This window comes from Typha latifolia, chromosome 2 (assembly GCF_019914945.1).
Source record: "Typha latifolia isolate L0001 chromosome 2, TyphaL0001v2, whole genome shotgun sequence".
Taxonomy (NCBI): domain Eukaryota; kingdom Viridiplantae; phylum Streptophyta; class Magnoliopsida; order Poales; family Typhaceae; genus Typha; species Typha latifolia.
The window spans coordinates 6,299,441-6,317,218 of record NC_133087.1 but is presented as its reverse complement, the minus strand read 5'-3'; the positions used below and the strand labels follow the sequence as shown (position 1 = coordinate 6,317,218).

General features: G+C 38.6%; 2 protein-coding genes across 3 annotated transcripts; one reads left to right on the top strand and one right to left on the bottom strand.

Annotated features, from left to right (window-relative positions):
- Positions 1-7,537: 7,537 nt before the first annotated feature.
- On the bottom strand, positions 7,538-11,432 carry LOC140782196 (uncharacterized). Of its 2 annotated transcripts, XM_073128645.1 has the most exons (7): positions 11,207-11,432; positions 11,017-11,109; positions 10,055-10,133; positions 9,847-9,925; positions 9,694-9,733; positions 9,458-9,592; positions 7,538-8,904 (listed from the first exon to the last, which is right to left on the bottom strand). In XM_073128645.1, exons 1-7 carry the CDS (start codon positions 11,401-11,403, stop codon positions 8,847-8,849), a joined length of 681 nt encoding a protein of 226 aa, XP_072984746.1. In that variant the 5' UTR covers positions 11,404-11,432; the 3' UTR covers positions 7,538-8,846. The 2 variants fall into 2 exon arrangements, with proteins under 2 accessions (XP_072984746.1, XP_072984745.1); XM_073128644.1 differs by lacking the exon at positions 7,538-8,904 and having other exon boundaries at positions 9,286-9,592.
- LOC140781433 (mitogen-activated protein kinase kinase kinase 20-like) lies at positions 7,617-8,582 on the top strand. The gene has a single exon (XM_073127387.1). It carries the CDS (start codon positions 7,617-7,619, stop codon positions 8,580-8,582), a length of 966 nt encoding a protein of 321 aa, XP_072983488.1.
- Positions 11,433-17,778: the final 6,346 nt, after the last annotated feature.

Sequence of the window (17,778 nt, the reverse complement as noted above, 5' to 3'; positions counted from 1 at the left end):
TCTAGAGTTAAGAACTTTGATAATCTGCTGCATAGAGTTGAGAATAATCTCGATGGGTGGAGGCTGGCCATTCTTTGTCAAGTGGGGCAAGCTACCCTCATTAGGTCCACCATCCTCACCATACCCACCTGTTCTATGAATTGTACTCCTATGTCTCTGTCAGTCATTAACAAAATTGACAAAATTGCTCGATCCTTTATTAGTAAAGGAATGAATAGTAATGGTATCCACCTTATTAATTGGGAAACCTGTAATCAACCTATCCTCAATGGGGGATTAGGCATCCAACATCTTAAGGATGCCAAGGTTGGGCTTGCCATCTGGCCTTGGGCCTTTGATCTCCTTGGTGGTGTTGACAAATTATGGGTCACCCTTATGAATTATAAGTATGGGCCTTGTAACTCGTGGCGCTGCCTCAAGATTAGAGCCCGTAAGTCGCCTATCTTTAAATTTCTATTTGACTCTCATGTCGCCATTAGGATGGGTCTTACTAAGTCTACCTTCATCAACATGGATAAAAGGCTTGTGGGTAAGAAGGTCGACCGGCTTATTGATCACCAATCCTAGTGTACGGGGAGTACTATGTGTTTTGGGCTTATCCTAAGTGATTTGATTTGTCTCATTCATTTGCCTGAGATGGAGGAGCCTAGCAATTGGATCTGGATGCCTAGTCCTTTAGGTAAGGCCATGGCCTAATCCATCTCTTGTTTTATGGCTGATGCTAGACTTAAGCCGAATTCTCCTAGGGAAGATTGGCAAATCCTTTGGAAGCTTCCGATTATTTCCAAATTAAAAAATTTCCACTAGAAAATTCTTTGGAACCATCTTCCTAAGTAAGGATGGGCTCCATAAACTATCCTTAAGCCCTAACAACCTTTGCCCATTATGCTCCTCCCTAGAGGAAACTCAGTAGCACTTATTAATCAAGTGCAATAGGGCAGAAAGCTTATGGATCTAGGCTAAAAGAATCATTCTAGTATCACTTTCAAATTCCAAGACTCATGGTGCAATGGTTATTGGTAACCTGAAGGACAACACTTGGACAAAGTGGCAGCTAAGATGATCAGATGTCTTATTGCCACAAGAATGTGGCAAATTTGGAAAGCAGAGAACAAAGAAATTTTTCAACAAAAAACTGCTCGACTAGCCAACTATTATATCGCACCTTGGCTCTCGCCCTCGAGAACTTTCAACATCTTGGGAAGCCGACTAGATCTACTGAGAATGATAGGAGATGAGTTAGATCGATCCCTCCCATGATGAAGCATCTCACGCTAAACTCTGATGCGACTTCCTCTGCTAACTCTCGGGAGGTTGGTTTAGGTTTCATCATCCGTGTTAGGTTTTTATTTATTGGCAATTGTGTACAAAATATTGTAAGTATATTTTTTTCATGTATATGAGCTTTACACAAGTCTAGAATATCTCTGGTTTGAAGAATTGCAAGATTATTGGAGAAAAGCCGCCGAGTTCACACCGCGTTCACAAACACGTTCGAACGCGGATACTACGTTCACACAGACAGAGAGCCGCGTTCACAAACGCGTTCGAACGCGGGTACTACGTTCACACAGACCGAGAGCTGCGTTCATAAATGCGTTCGAACGCAACCTGAAGAATTCAAGCTGTTGCATTCGAACGCACTCGAGCCCGTTCGAACACACCAACAAAGTTTAAGAATATTGTACTTTCATGAGTACGGATAAGATTAGGATTTGGCTCTATCTTATACTTTCATGAGTGCGGATAAGATTTGGATTTGGCTCTATCTTGAAGATCGTAAGTACGGATAAGATTTGGATTTGGCTCTATCTTGTACTTTTGTGAGTACGGATAAGATTAGGATTTGGCTCTATCTTTTACTTTCGTGAGTACGGATAAGATTTGAATTTGGCTCTATCTTGGAGATCATATATAAGGATTGTGAAACCCTATCTCTAGGGTAGTTGAAGAAGCATTATTGAAGAAGACTTCTTGAGGCTACATCGGTTCTTCAACTAACAAGGTTCCACTCATCTACAAATCTTAATCTTTCGTCTTAAGGGCTATCTAGACGAAAGATCAATCTCGAGGGTTACTGAGATTGGACTTCAATCACGAGAAGCGGTGAATCGTGGGTTCTAGCGAGCAAGACTGAGAGGAATAAAGTCGTTTGGATCGACGGGTTGTTTTGAGAGTCAGTCTTGTAACTGCTACTATTCTACTGATTGGTTTTGATCTGAGTTTGGATCCGTGGTTTTTTCCCGTTTGGGTTTTTTCACATTAAAATCTTGGCGTTCATCTCTGCTTTCGTTCTTAATATTTCTACGGACTTTTACTTAAGCGAACGAGTGATATCATTGCCTAGTATTTAGATACATACTTGTGTCTAGGGGTTTTTTCAATCCGCAACCATCAAGGTAACCCTATCCTCTCGGGTGATCATACCGGGGCTGTCTAACAATGCCCTTCACGCCGAAGCTTTAGCCCTCAAAGCTACACTGACTCAAGCTAAAATGCATAGGCTATTGGGAATGACCATTGAGCCGGATTGCAAGACTCTTATCAACATCCTCCAAGCAAAATCGGGCTTTCCCTAGAGACGGTGTTCTGTATGTTTGAATATTTTTCACTTATTATATGATTTAAATATTAACTCCTTCTCTCATTGGTTTAGGGAAATCTCAATCCTTTTCGTCGATTTGGGCTCAAACCTCACCAACGGAGATAGATGCTTTACAGTATAGGGATGCTTTAGGTATCACCTTCAATACTTAGAGTAGTTTTGTGTCATTTTTTGAGATTAATACATTAACCTTTCTAACAAAAAAATAATAATATATACACTAAATAAGTTCATGCATTGTGACCAGAATGATTAAAATTAGGACAAAATGAGATTAGAAGAGTCTTTGCTACAATCAGAACATGATATTAAGATAGTGGAGATAAAACTAGTGACAATAGAAAGTAACTAAAGATCACCATAGTGGAACATAACTGTTAAAGGCCTATGTGACCTCAAACTATTGCTTATGAAAATAACAAACACAAAGTAGCTACTAGGTTAATTTCATCACGTGAGAAGGAAACTAGGTTTTAATCAAAACAAAGCATAGGGTCTTTAACACTTTATATTCACTTCATTTTATTTAACTGGTTAATGGGTCGAGATAATGTTTTTTTTGCAAACTCGACCAGCTAAATGCCAAACAATGTAAAAACATATTGATCTTGTATCCCATTATATCAAAGCTGTATTGAAATTTTTAGATTTGTTTTTTTTTAATTTGGATACTTCTTTAGCCATATTCAATGTGTATTAAGATTGTATTGATATATGATAGATATACAATGGATACCAATACAGGGAATAAGAAAAATATATGTGCTTTAGAACTACTTGCAAATTATATTGTTAATTTTGTTGGTTTAGGCATACTACTCTTTAGATTACATTATAGCCTTAGAGGTGACAATACTTAGAGTAGTTTTGTGTCCTTTTTTGAGGTTAATACATTAACCTTTCTAACAAAAAAAATATAATATATACACTAAATAAGTTCATGCACTGTGACCAGAATGATTAAAATTAGGACAAAATGAGATTAGAAGAGTCTTTGCTACAATCAGAACATGATATTAAGATAGTGAAGATAAAACTAGTGACAATAGAAAGTAACTAAAGATCACCATAGTGGAACATAACCGTTAAAAGGCCAATGTGACCTCAAACTAGTGCTTATGAAAATAACAAACACATAGTAGATGCTAGGTTTCGTCATGTGAGAAGGAAACTAGATTTCAATCAAAACGAAATGTAGGGTCATTAACCCTTCATTTTCACTTCATTTTAGTTAACTGGTTAACACGTTGAGACTTTTTTTTTTTTGTTGCAAACTCGACCTGCTAAACCCCAAACAACGTAAAAACTTATTGATCTTGTATCCCATCATATCAAAGTTGTATTGAAAATTTAAAATTTTTTTCTTTTAATTTGGATACTCCTCTAGTCGTATTCAATGTGTATTAAGATTGCATGGATATCTGATAGATATACAATGGATACCAATACGGGGAACAAGAAAAATATATGTGCTTTAGAACTGCTTGCAAATTATATTGTTAATTTTGCTGGTTTAGGCATACTACTCTTTAGATTACATTATAGCCTTAGAGGTGACAATCGCGTATTTTGCTTATATTAAATGTAATCATGTAATTGGTAAGCTAATGTAAGTGTGACATCATCAATTAATAGGAATTGACTTGCGTTCTGTCCATCTTAGTCATAGTTATTTGGTACTTCAACTCTATGATATGATTACTCTCCTAATTTATGTCTCAAATTTATTAATGATTAGAGTAGTTCTTTTTTGCTTCTTTGTTAATACAGTTTGAAGATTGCACCTTTGAGTGACTCATCATCTTGCGTAGGGAAACACATGAGAAGGAATCCAAGATTGAAGAGATAATCTACAAAGCAAAGGATGTTGTCCTTCCATGTAGCGGTGAAATGACATTCATGGAACATCTTCAAGATCATGCACGGATCATCATCTTGAAGAACTTTTCCTGTAGACTAATTGCTTGGTTAAATGTTCAAAATGTAATGTTAGTTTCTAAGTAGTAATCATTTGTTTGGTAAACTAAAGATTGTATGTTATGTATGTATGTAACTAGTTAATCCGCCCTTTGTATGTTGTCAGTATTTCTCTTCTGGACATCAGAAGACGTAAAAAATTATTTGGACATTGTATTCCTGTTTCATTGTTAAAATAATCTTATTTCTCTTGCTAGTAGATTCTAGATCTTTGACCTAAATAGTGTATTTAGTATTTCGCTGAATTTATCATAGGTTCATTCATAACCAAAAGAGCGGCTCTTCATTTTGATGCCTATTTATAATAAGTCAGGTGTACCAACTTGAACTTTGAATCAGTGCATGTTAGAATTTTTGGACTTCCATTGCTAGAGGAATATTGTTGATTTGTTGGTAAAGGACAAGGGAGGAGGATAACGTGATTGACATAGGTAAAAGCACTGCATCAAGCTAGCTCTACTATTTGGCTGCAATTTTTCTCTTCTTTTTTCCTCAAGCCGTTGGCAAACTCCTCCCCTCCTAACTCCTAGCAGCTAGCTAGTAGAGGAGGAGAGGCTTTCTACCTTACCTTCCTCTTTTTTCCTTTTTCTTGTCTTCTCATTCTAAAGGCTCCTCTTGATTTCATTTACCTTCCTCTTCTCCCTCGTTGCCAGCTCACCCTCCTTCTCCTCCAACTTCGCTCCATCCTCTCTCTTTGTCATGCTCTTTAGCACTATTGTCGTCCTTCTATCACTATTTCTATCACCTTTTGCCCTCGTGTCTGACTCCTCCCCACCCATCTTAACCTTAGTTGGCTTCAATGGCCCCTTACCCTAATTGGCTCTCGAGTTCAACTCCTTCCTTCTTAGCTCAACCTTAGACGTCTCATCTCCTCCTCTATTGGTGACAGCTTCGCTCCTTCTCATTGTGGTCATAGGTGTTTCACCTTTTTCGGTCTTCAGTTACTTCCATTTATTTATTTTATTTTCTTTGGAAGCATTTTGTTGTTATTTGGGAGTTCTTGCACGATTTCTCAAGAATTCTGCAAGTTAATTTTGGTCTTTTGCGCTTGTGTATTTGCTAGGGTTGTGTTCTTTATTGATATCATATTTTCTTTTGTTGTAATGTTTGTTATCATAAATGAGTGTAAAACTTGAGTCAAAAAGTTATTCCATATTTTCTCTCTTAATTTTTATTTTAAGTCGTCTTTAAAATATGTGCCTATAAACTTTCTCTTCCAAAAAAAAAACTCATTTTGTTGTTATTTGGGAGTTCTTGCGCAATTTCTCAAGAATTCTGCAAGTTAATTTTGGTCTTTCGCGCTTGTGTATTTGCTAGGGTTGTGTTCTTTATTGATATTATATTTTTTTTGTTGTAATGTTTGTTATCATAAATAAGTGTAAAACTTGAGTCAAAAAGTTATTCCATATTTTCTCTCTCAATTTTTATTTTAAGTCGTCTTTAAAATATGTGCCTATAAACTTTCTCTTCCAAAAAAAACTCATTTTGTTGTTATTTGGGAGTTCTTGCGCAATTTCTCAAGAATTCTGCAAGTTAATTTTGGTCTTTCGCGCTTGATTATTTGCTAGGGTTGTGTTCTTTATTGATATCATATTTTTTTGTTGTAATGTTTGTTATCATAAATAAGTGTAAAACTTGAGTCAAAAAGTTATTCCATATTTTCTCTCTCAATTTTTATTTTTAGTCGTCTTTAAAATATGTGCCTATAAACTTTCTCTTCCAAAAAAAACTCATTTTGTTGTTATTTGGGAGTTCTTACGCAATTTCTCAAGAATTCTGCAAGTTAATTTTGGTCTTTCGCGCTTGTGTATTTGCTAGCGTTGTGTTCTTTATTGATATCATATTTTTTTTGTTGTAATGTTTGTTATCATAAATAAGTGTAAAACTTGAGTCAAAAAGTTATTCCATATTTTCTCTCTCAATTTTTATTTTAAGTCGACTTTAAAATATGTGCCTATAAACTTTCTCTTCCAAAAAAAAACTCTTGGCAAAGTATTTATCCAAATTTCAACAATATTTTTTTTGGAAAAGCTACTGATAAGAGGACATAGATTTCTTAATGCATACAAGATGAAAATTATTCAATCAGCTAATAAGAATACTAATCTTATCACACGTATCTTGCTTTGAAGCATAATTACAATTGGTAGCTGTGTATGGAATTACAGTGACATATGACCACTAAAATAAGATTATATAATAAAATTTTAATTAATCTGCAGTGGATTCATTTCCTAGGGCTTCACTTGTTGGCTGCATCAATTTCATGTTCTATCCGAGAATTTTTGTATTTATAACCTTCCAAGTGCTTATTTTAATTACTTTTATACCCTATAGATACTCTTGAATATATATTCCTCAAAGAATTGTTTTTTTAATCTTTTTGCATAGATATGTAATTTATATGAATGCTCCCCATATGTATATATAATATTACTTTATGGTATTTTGTCACTTTTACTGTTACATATCTGGCATTGAACGTTATCATTTTAAGAGACTATTTATGTCTTTATACCTAAAGATAAGTTTGATAAGTTTAAAAAGAGTATAGATAGAATTGGCAAGGCCTAATAGTAACAGTAGGTGGAGCCTCAGGGTAGGAAGTAATATTAGAAGCAAATAAAAATAAAAGCCTTAAAGATAAATTAGAAGTAAATAAAAAAAAAGCCTTAAATTAATCGGTTGATGCGATAGCTACATTAAGCTTGTCTTACGGTCGGAGAATAGTAACTGCCAAGTAGCTTTCCGAGTGGCAGTAGGAAGTTAGATTTCCATGTCAATTAATAAAATCGAATCAAGCGAGAAGTAGATTTCCAACGGCGGAGATTTTATGTGCATAACGGTTTTATTACTTATCTCTTATTATTTGTGAAGAAAATTTAGTTACATTACCATCGGATAACGGCAAAAGCATGCAAATACGCGGAAAAAAGAATACGACGCGGAAATCCGTCCAATAAGAGTGGAATTCGGATTAGGATTTGATGCTAGTAAAAGACTGGAGGAGAGAAGAGTTAGTTGGTAGTTAGCAATGGTTTCGAGAAAATGGAAGAGAGGTGCAATGCTGGGGAGTGGAAGCACTTCAACCGTCAGCTTGGCAATGATCGTTGACGACGACGACGGCGGCGACGGGGACTTGGTTCCTGTCAAGTTGATGGCCATGAAGTCCTCGACATCTTCTGATTCATCCTCCGTGCTGAAGCGCGAGAAGCAAATCTTGGAATATCTCGACGGCTGCTCTGAAATCGTTCGCTGCTTCGGCGACGATCACGCCGTCGACGAATTCGGCGAGGAGGCCTACAGCATTTTCCTGGAATACGCTCCTTCTGGAAGTCTCTACGACTGCATGAAGTCCGCCGGCTCAGACGCCTTCTCGGAGAGCCAAGTGAGACGCTTCACCCTATCCCTACTCAAGGGTTTGGCGCATATACACCGCAAGGGCTACGTGCACTGCGACATCAAGCCGCATAACGTCTTGGTGTGGAGCTCCGACGAGGTGAAGATAACCGACTTCGGGCTGGCGAAGAGGTCCGGAGAGAGGTCGCATGGCATCTTGATCAGAGGCACCCCGCTCTACGTGGCCCCCGAGGGCGTGAAGCGCAACGAGTACGAGAAGCCAGCGGATATTTGGTCGCTCGGGTGCACCGTCGTCGAGATGCTGACCGGGGAGCCGGCGCGGAAGCTCCCGGGCAACATGGAGCTGCCCGCCATGTTGTTTCGGATTGGACGCGGGGATCTGTCGGCGGAGATACCGGAGGCGGTGTCGGAGGAGGGGAAGGATTTCCTGAGGAGGTGTCTGGAGAACGAGCCGGAGAGGCGATGGACGGCTGAGATGCTGTTGGAGCATCCGTTCGTCTCGGCTGATGGTTTGAGGCCGATGGAGGCGTCTGCGTTATTGATGCAATGCTCGTGCTTCCACGAGCGTAATTCCGATGGTTCGAAGCATGGGGGAGATAAGTTTAGTAGGGTGGCAACTCCGCTGCATGGCTTTGTATAGCCTGATCCATGGTTTAATTCTTTAATCTGGAGGACGAATGTATACATTTTTTCTGAACTATTCCTCCTTGAACGAGAATAAAGAATAAAAGAAGCCCAATAGAATGTAGAAATTGTTTTCCTATAGTATCATGTCCAGAGTGGTAAAGATGAGGGAAGTCTGGTTATATAAACATGGAACACACCCTGAAAGTGGAGCATTCATGCTAGCCTTAATTGCCCGATAGATGTCCGCAACATGAATCCATGCTGTGTAATACCTGGACTATCTCAACTTCTGTCCTTCTGACAAGGATTTCCTTCTAATGATGGTGTCCAGAGCACTGGAACAATGATACTGAATCATTATAGTGATAGAAGCCATGACCAATATTGAGACATTACTGAAACTTGAAAGATAATGTAAAACATAAATGGCAACTAGCAGCAATGCAAGAACCTCCATCTCATAGACTCATAGAACAAGAAACTTCACAGCAAGCTAGCAAGTGCACACACAATTGAAAGGATAACCAAAGAAGTAGTTCATTAATCCAATACTCCAGTCAGTTGGTAATAACATCAAAACATCCATTTATACTTTATAGCAGTCCTTGTATGTCACAATGGAGTCATTTTCATGGCTATAAATATGTGGCAAGGCATATTATAAAAAATCTGTAGAAGAAGCATGGGTATACAAAGTACCACAAGTGTATGTTGGTATGCGGGGATCAAGAACAATTAAGAGACACACCTTACAATTTGCCAAAAATATCTACCTTATATCCTTGGCTCATTGACCTGGTCTCTGGGACTGAAGAAGTAACTTATAACCAATTTTTAAATAAGAGAAAAAAAATCGGGGAAGAGATTGTCAGGTTATAAGATGCAAACCTTCTTCGAGGACCATATATCCCTCCTAGTCGAAATATGTAAGCAAAAAGACCAAGCTGATTCACTAATTGAAGCCACCCTTTTTCTGCTGTATATCTTAACTTTGCAGATGCTCTTTTCGGGTTCACAGGGTAGCTGCACAAAAGATGGACGAATGAAATCAAACCAAGCTGCATTTCTAAATATGCATCATTAGAAAGTTAATAATGAATTTTCAGCACAACATATATTCTTACTCCTCATCAACCCAGGCACCTTCACAATCTCCATAAACACCTGCTATGAAATATTAGAATGAACTTTCTGCTTTGTTCCGCACAACCTTGTTTATAAAACAATCTAACGCAAAGTCCTCAAAAATATGGCTGGGTAGTTAGATGTAATCCTACTTGTTGAGGATAGGTAGCATAGCCATTGAAGATTTCCCTGTCTCAATGTACTTTCCAAGTCCTCATGTAGAAAGAGCAACTGCAAAAAATAAATTAGAGATCACCATGCTTATGGCCATTCACTAAAATGGCATTTAGAAGCAAGCGCTATTGAAAAACAAAAAGCATTCCAAAGATGAGAACATGTTTGGGGTAAAAGTTAACTTACAGGATCACCAATTCCAGCCATAGTTGGGATGGAAATGAGCAAATGAGTCGCATGTTGCAAAGCGTGGAGGTCTGTCAGCCTAGAGAGTCAAAAATACAAAATACAAATAGTACAAGATAAAAGAAAAGTTACTAAGATAAAAGTTAATGACAAGACTTGAACTGAAAATAAAGCAGTCAATGAGCATAAACATACAAGATATGTTTCTTATTGATGTGTAGAACACATTAGGCACAGTTGCTGATTGACAAATTAGATCAAGTTACATCAAAGATTCAAGTCAGCAAGCACAGAGCATTGAGCACCGAGCGCTAATTGCAGCAGCCAAAATCAGAAGGGAATAAGTTCTGTTAGAAAAAAGATAATTCACAGAACAAAGTTCAGAATACTCACCTATTGACCAGTCCAAGTTAGTACAGTAATGGAAGTCCAAAGAGTTACAATGTATTGCACACTTGCACTCTAGTACATGTAACTACCTATTGTTAAGTGCATTGAATTGCATGAAATAGATACAAAGAACATGTCATATGAGAAAATGAAATAGACAATTTTAAAGAATGTAAAGAATAAAGTTGGAATACATTTTGTTTTAATTATAAAATTCAAGGAAGAAAAAAAACCAGAAACTTTTTTAATATTTGAAAAATCTACCTTAAATCATTAATGTTTCAGTTCCATAGCCTTGATGCAAATCACCTCAGACCAAACGAAACATGCTTCAGTTTCCATTCCTAGTTTTAGGAGAAAACTAAGATCATGTTCTGGTCTTATGGTATACCCGCTGCACTTATTTGAGATAAGATCAGGAAATATCAAACCTCCTTGTTACCCTAAAGTTTGAAAGAAAGCTACTTCCTTTTAGCAGCACAACTGCACACTAAACTAACTCAATTTTATGCAAAATAATTGTTAATGTAACTATTCAAAGTAGATTCAACGAAAACCCAAGAAAGGCCTACTTGCTATTTCTTGCATCAAAGACGAAAGCACCAACTCCCATATCCTCGAGTTCTTTCTTCTTCGCAGCGCTAGTGCAGGTCCCAGAGACTTCCCTAATAGTCAAACATCGATTGCTTTAAATCTCAAATCTTACACATGAGAAATCATCAGTAGCAAGATTGGAACCGATCAAAGAGGAAGAGGTGTTACCATCCCTCTTGGATCAAGCGCTCCGATACGTATCGGCCGACGAATCCCGTCCCGAACACGAACATACGATTGCCTCCCAATTCCGACATCGCCGCCACCGCCGCCATTGGCACGACACGAGAAGTTGCCGGGCGGCGTATCCTCCTAGGCGAAGTACTCGTCAGGAATTGCCACGAGACGATGCGAATCGCCTCCATCTCGTGACAGAATTGAGATCAGACCTGTCGGTAGACATGATCATCGGGCGGGCCGGGCCGGGTTCGGGCCAACCGGGCTTAAGTATTTGTCCATGGCCCGACCCACCAATCACTCGGGCCGGGCCGGGTTCGGGCCGGGCTAGAATAGTCTAGCCCGTTACCGCCCGTTGGCCCGTCAGAGATCGGGCTAACCGGTCGGGCCGGGCCGGCCTGACCCACCAATCACTTGGCCCAACCCATATTTTAGCTATTTTTAGAATTTTTTAACTATTAGCTTATTTTAAAAAATATATATTTATATTCCTCCATTTTAAAAAAATTAAAATAAATTAAATTTTTTTAAATGTGTGCTTAAAATAATGCAAAATGGTATAATACCAAAATTTTTTACTGTAGCAGTGGTAAATTACTGTAGCAGAAGGACAAAGTACTGTAGCAGACGGGCGGGCTTAGTTGCGGGCCAAATGGGCGGGCTTTCGGGTCGGGTCGGGCGGGCAAAGAGCTGGCTCGTGCCGCCCATGGGTAGTTCGGGCTCGGGCCGGGCTGGGCCTAAACCGGGTTCGGGCCGGGCACGGGCAGGCTGGGCCATTTGATCATGTCTACCTGTCGGCTTCTTCCCTAAAGGGCGAATGTGCACTCAAGTTGGTTATACTATTGGCCAAATTTACTGTAAATTCTAGGATAGATCTTCATGTTTGTTATTACTAAAAATTAGGGCTTTATTTTAGAAATAATTACTACTGTGTTCACTTATATTTTAGAATAAGTTTGTAATAATTACTTTTAATATATTATAAAGTAACAAAGAGATAGAAAAAATATATTTTTTATAAAATTATTATAAATACTATTTAATTTAAAAAAAAGTAGGTTAATAGAATATATATTAATTAGTAATTGAGTTAGTACGTTGTATAAAATATAAATTTGAAAAATATCGTTGTATTCTAGAATGAAGATATTATAGTATTTAGTCGTTATTCCGGAATAATGAGCTATATTTTAGAATAAGGAGTTATATTTTAGAATAAAAAAAAAGTTATTCAAGGAGTTGGCATAGTTATTAATGTCCTGGATAAGAACACGATAGACATGATCATTGGGCGGGCCAGGTTCAGGTTGGCCACTGTGTTAGCCAACCTGTTTAGGTTGGGTTGGGCTAGAATAGTCTAGCTCGTTACTACTTGTCGAATCGTGAGAGAACGGGCTGGCCGGGCCGGGCAGGGACTCAGTATCCGCAAGGGGCGAAGCAATGACAAAGGTGCTTGAAAAGCACGTCCATGTTTCGGAGGCAGTGAGCCTCCAAGATCTAGAGGTCGAGGTCGCCGTGAAGCAGCATCTCTATTGGCGACCTAGAGGAGGACGAAGCCATGGTTGCTTTTCTTAGGGTAGCAATTAGCTAAGGTTCTAACTTCTGTGGAAGAAGAAGAAGAAAAGAACACGAAGAGAAAGAGGTAGATGCAGAGGAGGGAGAGAGAGAGATAGAACTTTAAATATGACAATTGGCGTAACAACCTCTTGTATGGTGTGGAAGTGACGGGATAAGTGGTGAACCGACTTTTGCTCTATTTGGTGGCTACCTGACTGCTTAGCCGATGAGGGGTGCTTCACTGAGGGGCCTCCATGCAATGGGTTGGTGGCTGCCTGGCTAGTGAGCGGTGCTTCACTTGGTGGCAAAAAAAAAAGAGCCATATATGAGGAAATGGAGGAGTAAAAAAAATGATTCTAACCAAAGATGGTGAGCAATGCTCCTAGGCTCTCGTGCTCCATGGAATTATAGAACTGAGATCCGACTTTTGAGCAAGAAATCATCTCGGCCTAAGACCGGAGGTAGGAGGCCCCGAGCAACCGAGCAAACGATTAGTAAACCGCTAAACCCTAAATGGCTAAATCCCAAATCACTATTCACTTTTATATATAAGCATGAAGATTGATTCTAACCATCAGATCAGTGATTCTAAATTTTTAATCGTCGGATGAGGGTTAACCAAATATCAATTCTGCTGACTTTAGTTTTTTTTAAGAGGTTTATCAAAAACACCATATATTTTGCCATTACTATTATTCATCCAAATTTGCACACGACAACTCTTAACCAAAAAATAAATGAAGTAAAAAAAATTTGGAAATAAAGTAATTGGAAATAAATGAGTAATTATAAAAAATAAATAGTTAAACAAATGAGTAAATAGAAAGATTTTCATAATTAAATAAATAGTTACACAAAAAATAGGAGGGTTTTTTTGCATCACTATAGAATGAGCACATCCCAACTAGGTTAGCACCTACCCACCTATCTATCATTTGCATAATTCATTCGTTAATTGTAATAACTAAAGTAAAATTACTTTAGTCATTGAGATTTAAAAACTCATATCCCATATTTTTTATTGCAAAATGGTCGTCCACTTGAGATTTATATTTGGCAGCATACCAATCTTGTAGGCACATCAGCGCTTCAATTATTTCTTTTCCCTAACATGATTTACGTTGATCAATCAACTTCCTACTTGTACTGAATGTAAATTCTAAAAGGTAAAGTAGACATAGGAAAGATAAATATATTATAGGTCGTGATAGCAATAATTAGAATCTCATCTCATTTGTCTTTCACCATGCTAAAGTATCTATTTCATCTTCACTTATAAAATGATTATAATATGCTTGAAGCTTAGTGATCCCTCCACAAAGTAAATAAATAAATAAGTTCTCATTTTAAGTCAGGCAAGCAATGACTTATTATTGTTACCACTTTCAGGAGGAGTAATAGAAGGTAAAGGCATAGAGAAAGAAGAACTATATATAATATAATACGACTACGGTTGGACCTAGTTCTCTCGAACTGAACCACTTTTGTTTTCCAAGAATAAGGATTTTGGTTGTTCTGTTCGAATGTGGGGAAGTCTCGTTCAAACGCCTACATACGTTCGCAAATGCAAAGAACATGATTTGCCCGTTTAAAACACGGGAAAGTCACGTTCAAACGCCTGCATACGTTGGCAGATGTGGAGAACGTGTTTTGCCGTTCGAACGTGCCCAACTCCATTCAAACGCGCTCGGTAAGAATGCATTGTTTCTAAGGTTATCTTTTGTTTATTTTGCTTGTTAGGTTAGCTTTTAAATATATGGAAAGGCAACCTTATTGTGGTTATCTAATGAATTGAGTTTCTTCCACAAATATTCTCCTCTCCTTCTCTTTATTCCTTCTTTCCATGGTTATGTCACCTCTAACCCCGTCGACCAACCTATCACCCTAGACCCTTAGAGATGGTTGCCTTCTACCATCATCAGTAGCCTACTCAAAGAGGTATTCTCCTACCTCGACAATGGCATCTTAACTGTGCTACAAGATCAAGTGACCATCATCAGTAGCCTACTCAAAGAGGTATTCTCCTACCTCGACAATGGCATCTTAACTGTGCTACAAGATCAAGTGACCATCATCCTTCCCAATTTCATCTATTGATCAAGGCTACGGAGAAGTGCAAGCACAAGGCCAAGACAAGATGGAACGATATTTGAGGAAGTTCAAAGATGCTCCTTACAAGGTGGAGGACATGTTGAACTTGAACAATACTAACTACGCAAGGAGAAGTTGCATGACCTCCACTTTTATCGTGCACTTAAACCTTTCAAGAAACTTGCAAGAAAGTTAAAAAAAAGTTGGCTGTCCATTTTACCCCTCAAAAGATTGAGCTAATAAGTCTGAAAAGGTTGGAAGAAATTGTTTTCTCCTTTGCCTCTCTTTCAAGGTAATTGGGTACCGAAATATTTATAAAAATTAAAGAAAGATATCAAGAGAATGAGGTGTCGTCTCATCCTAGTAATTATGCCTTGAAAGAATTTCCAATTAAGCTAGTTTGCATTGTGAATGACTCATTTACTTAAATACAGTAAATATGCTAAATAAAAAATGTAAATTCAATTATTAGTTTTGTTCCATACTGAAAAACCCCTAGACACAAGTATGTATCTAAATACTAAGCAATGATATCACTCGTTCGCTTAAGTAAAAGTCCGTAGAAATATTAGGAACGAAAGCAGAGATGAATGCCAAGATTTTAACATGGAAAAACCCAAACGGGAAAAAACCACGGATCCAAACTCGGATCAAAACCAATCACTAGAATAGTAGCAGTTAGAAGACTGACTCACAAAATAACCCGTCGATCCAAACGACTTTGTTCTTCTCAGTCTTGCTCGCTAGAACCCACGATTCACTACTTCTCGTGATTGAAGTCCAACCTCAGTAACCCTCGAGATTGATCTTTCGTCTAGATAGCCCTTAAGACAAAAGATTAACTTTTGCAGATGAGTGGAACCTTGTTAGTTGAAGAACCGATGTAGCCTCAAGAAGTCTATTTCAATAATGCTTCTTCAACCAACCTAGATATAGGGCATCACAATTCTTATATATGATCTCTAAGATAGAGCCAAATCCAAGTCTTATCTGTACTCACGAAAGTCCAATTTTATCAAACTTCATTGGTGCATTCGAACGCGGCCCGGGTGCGTTCGAACGACATGACTTGATCTCAGGTGCGTTCGAATGGGCCCGAGTGCGTTCGAACGCGACAATTTAAATTCTTCAGGTTGCGTTCGAATGCGTTTGTGAACGCAGCTCTCAGTCTTTGTGAACGCAGTACCCACGTTCGAACGCGTTTGTGAACGCAGCTCTCTGTCTGTGTGAATGCAGATTCCGCGTTCGAACGCGTTTGTGAACGCGATGTGAACTCAACGGCTTTTCTCCAATAATCTTGCAATTATTCAAACCAGAGATATTCTAAACTTGTGTAAAGCTCATATACATAAAAAAATACACTTAGAATATTTTGTACACAATTGCTAACAAATAAAAACCTAACAATCTCCCCCTTTGGTAATTTGTGATAAAACACCTAGGTTACAAGATATTACAAAGATTTCAAATTGAGCAATCAACAAGACTAGAATATTTTGCACATCAATCCCTGCAAATAAACATATACCAATCCAAGATCAAGTGAAAATAACTTGAAATGAATAAACAATCCAAACACAAGTTATCAATGGAGTATAAGTTCAAAAATACTTAAACAAACAAAGTTCACAATTCCTCCAAGCAAAGTTATAAGCAAGATTAGAAAGACATAAATACTCTAACAAACTCCCCCTATTACCATGCTCCCCCTACACACCTAGACACCTAGACACTCTCCCCCTTTTTGACACAAATGTCAAAGACTAGGAACTCGGAGGAAACTGACGCTGAAGAATTGTCAACATAGAGTCAAGTACAGTCCCTTGACGAGCTTACTCAGCTTGTAAATCATGCACTGCCGAATGGAGATCCTGCACTAGAGTACTAAGCTGATTGAAACGGTCAGAGTACTGTGATAACTCCCGCTCAGAGTGAGATATGTCACCGTCAGAGCTATCATCAGAGCTGTCGAGGTGCGAGGAGTGACCGACGACAGAAGAGGACGGCTTGAGAGGAGACGACTGGTCGTGAGCTTGACTCCGCTTAAGAGTAATTTGATCCAACAGTTTGTGCGAAGTAAGAGAAGGTTCCGAAGCATCCACACGCACCCCACTCTGAGTGCACAAATTTGTAAGGAAGATGCCAAACGGTAACCCCTCACGAGGTGCTTCTTTTTGTGCAGCTGTGAGTATTGAATCATAGATCACCGCAGCCAAATCAATCGAGACTCCAGATAACATTGCATGAAGAAGAAATGCACGATCTAGACTAATACTTGAATGTCAAGTCTTGGGGGTGACATTGTACAGACAAAACAGGTGAAGCATGCGAGCCACGGACGTCAGCTTCGCATGCGGCATCATGTTTCCCTTCCAACGTTCCCTTTTGATCAGTACAGTGCCAGCATATAAATCGACATCTGGAAGTGGAGCAGACGTTGGATACTGGAACTCACCATCAGGAAGACGAAGCTCAGCGCGAATAACATCTGAGTCCAAGTATACAAACACCCCACGAACAGTAGAACGTATACATCGGTCTAAAACTGTGGCATTACTAAAAATTTCCCGAACAACTTCCACATAAGCAGTCCCGCTCATCCCACACATCGATAACCATCCTCGCTCAATAAATATCTATTCTATCCCCAAAGAAGAAAAATCGAAAATGACCACGGGTCATTCACAGATAACAGGACGGGTGCCAAAATTATGTTTGTAACGCCCCACAGTCGTAGATGTTGAAAACTTGGGAGTCGAAGTAGGTGAGGAAGGCGGCCTAGGTTTCTTGGAAACTGCAGCTTTTCTAGGCATTCTTGAGAAAGAAACAAGATGCAAGATTCAATACATGCCCAAAGCAAACAAAAAGATAGCAAGAAATAAAAAAAATCCAAGAAATCATGAAGGCCATAAATG

What these genes read in the sequence shown, in the direction of transcription:
- LOC140781433 (XM_073127387.1), top strand. Translation starts at nt 7,617, where the DNA reads ATGGTTTCGAGAAAATGGAAGAGAGGTGCAATGCTGGGGAGTGGAAGC.
- LOC140782196 (XM_073128644.1), bottom strand. Translation starts at nt 11,403, where the DNA reads ATGGAGGCGATTCGCATCGTCTCGTGGCAATTCCTGACGAGTACTTCG. An exon ending in CGCTTGATCCAAGAGGGATG is followed by an intron (nt 11,110 to 11,206) that starts GTAACACCTCTT and finishes TTTGACTATTAG; the next exon opens with GGAAGTCTCTGGGACCTGCA. An exon ending in TTTGATGCAAGAAATAGCAA is followed by an intron (nt 10,134 to 11,016) that starts GTAGGCCTTTCT and finishes TTGACTCTCTAG; the next exon opens with GCTGACAGACCTCCACGCTT.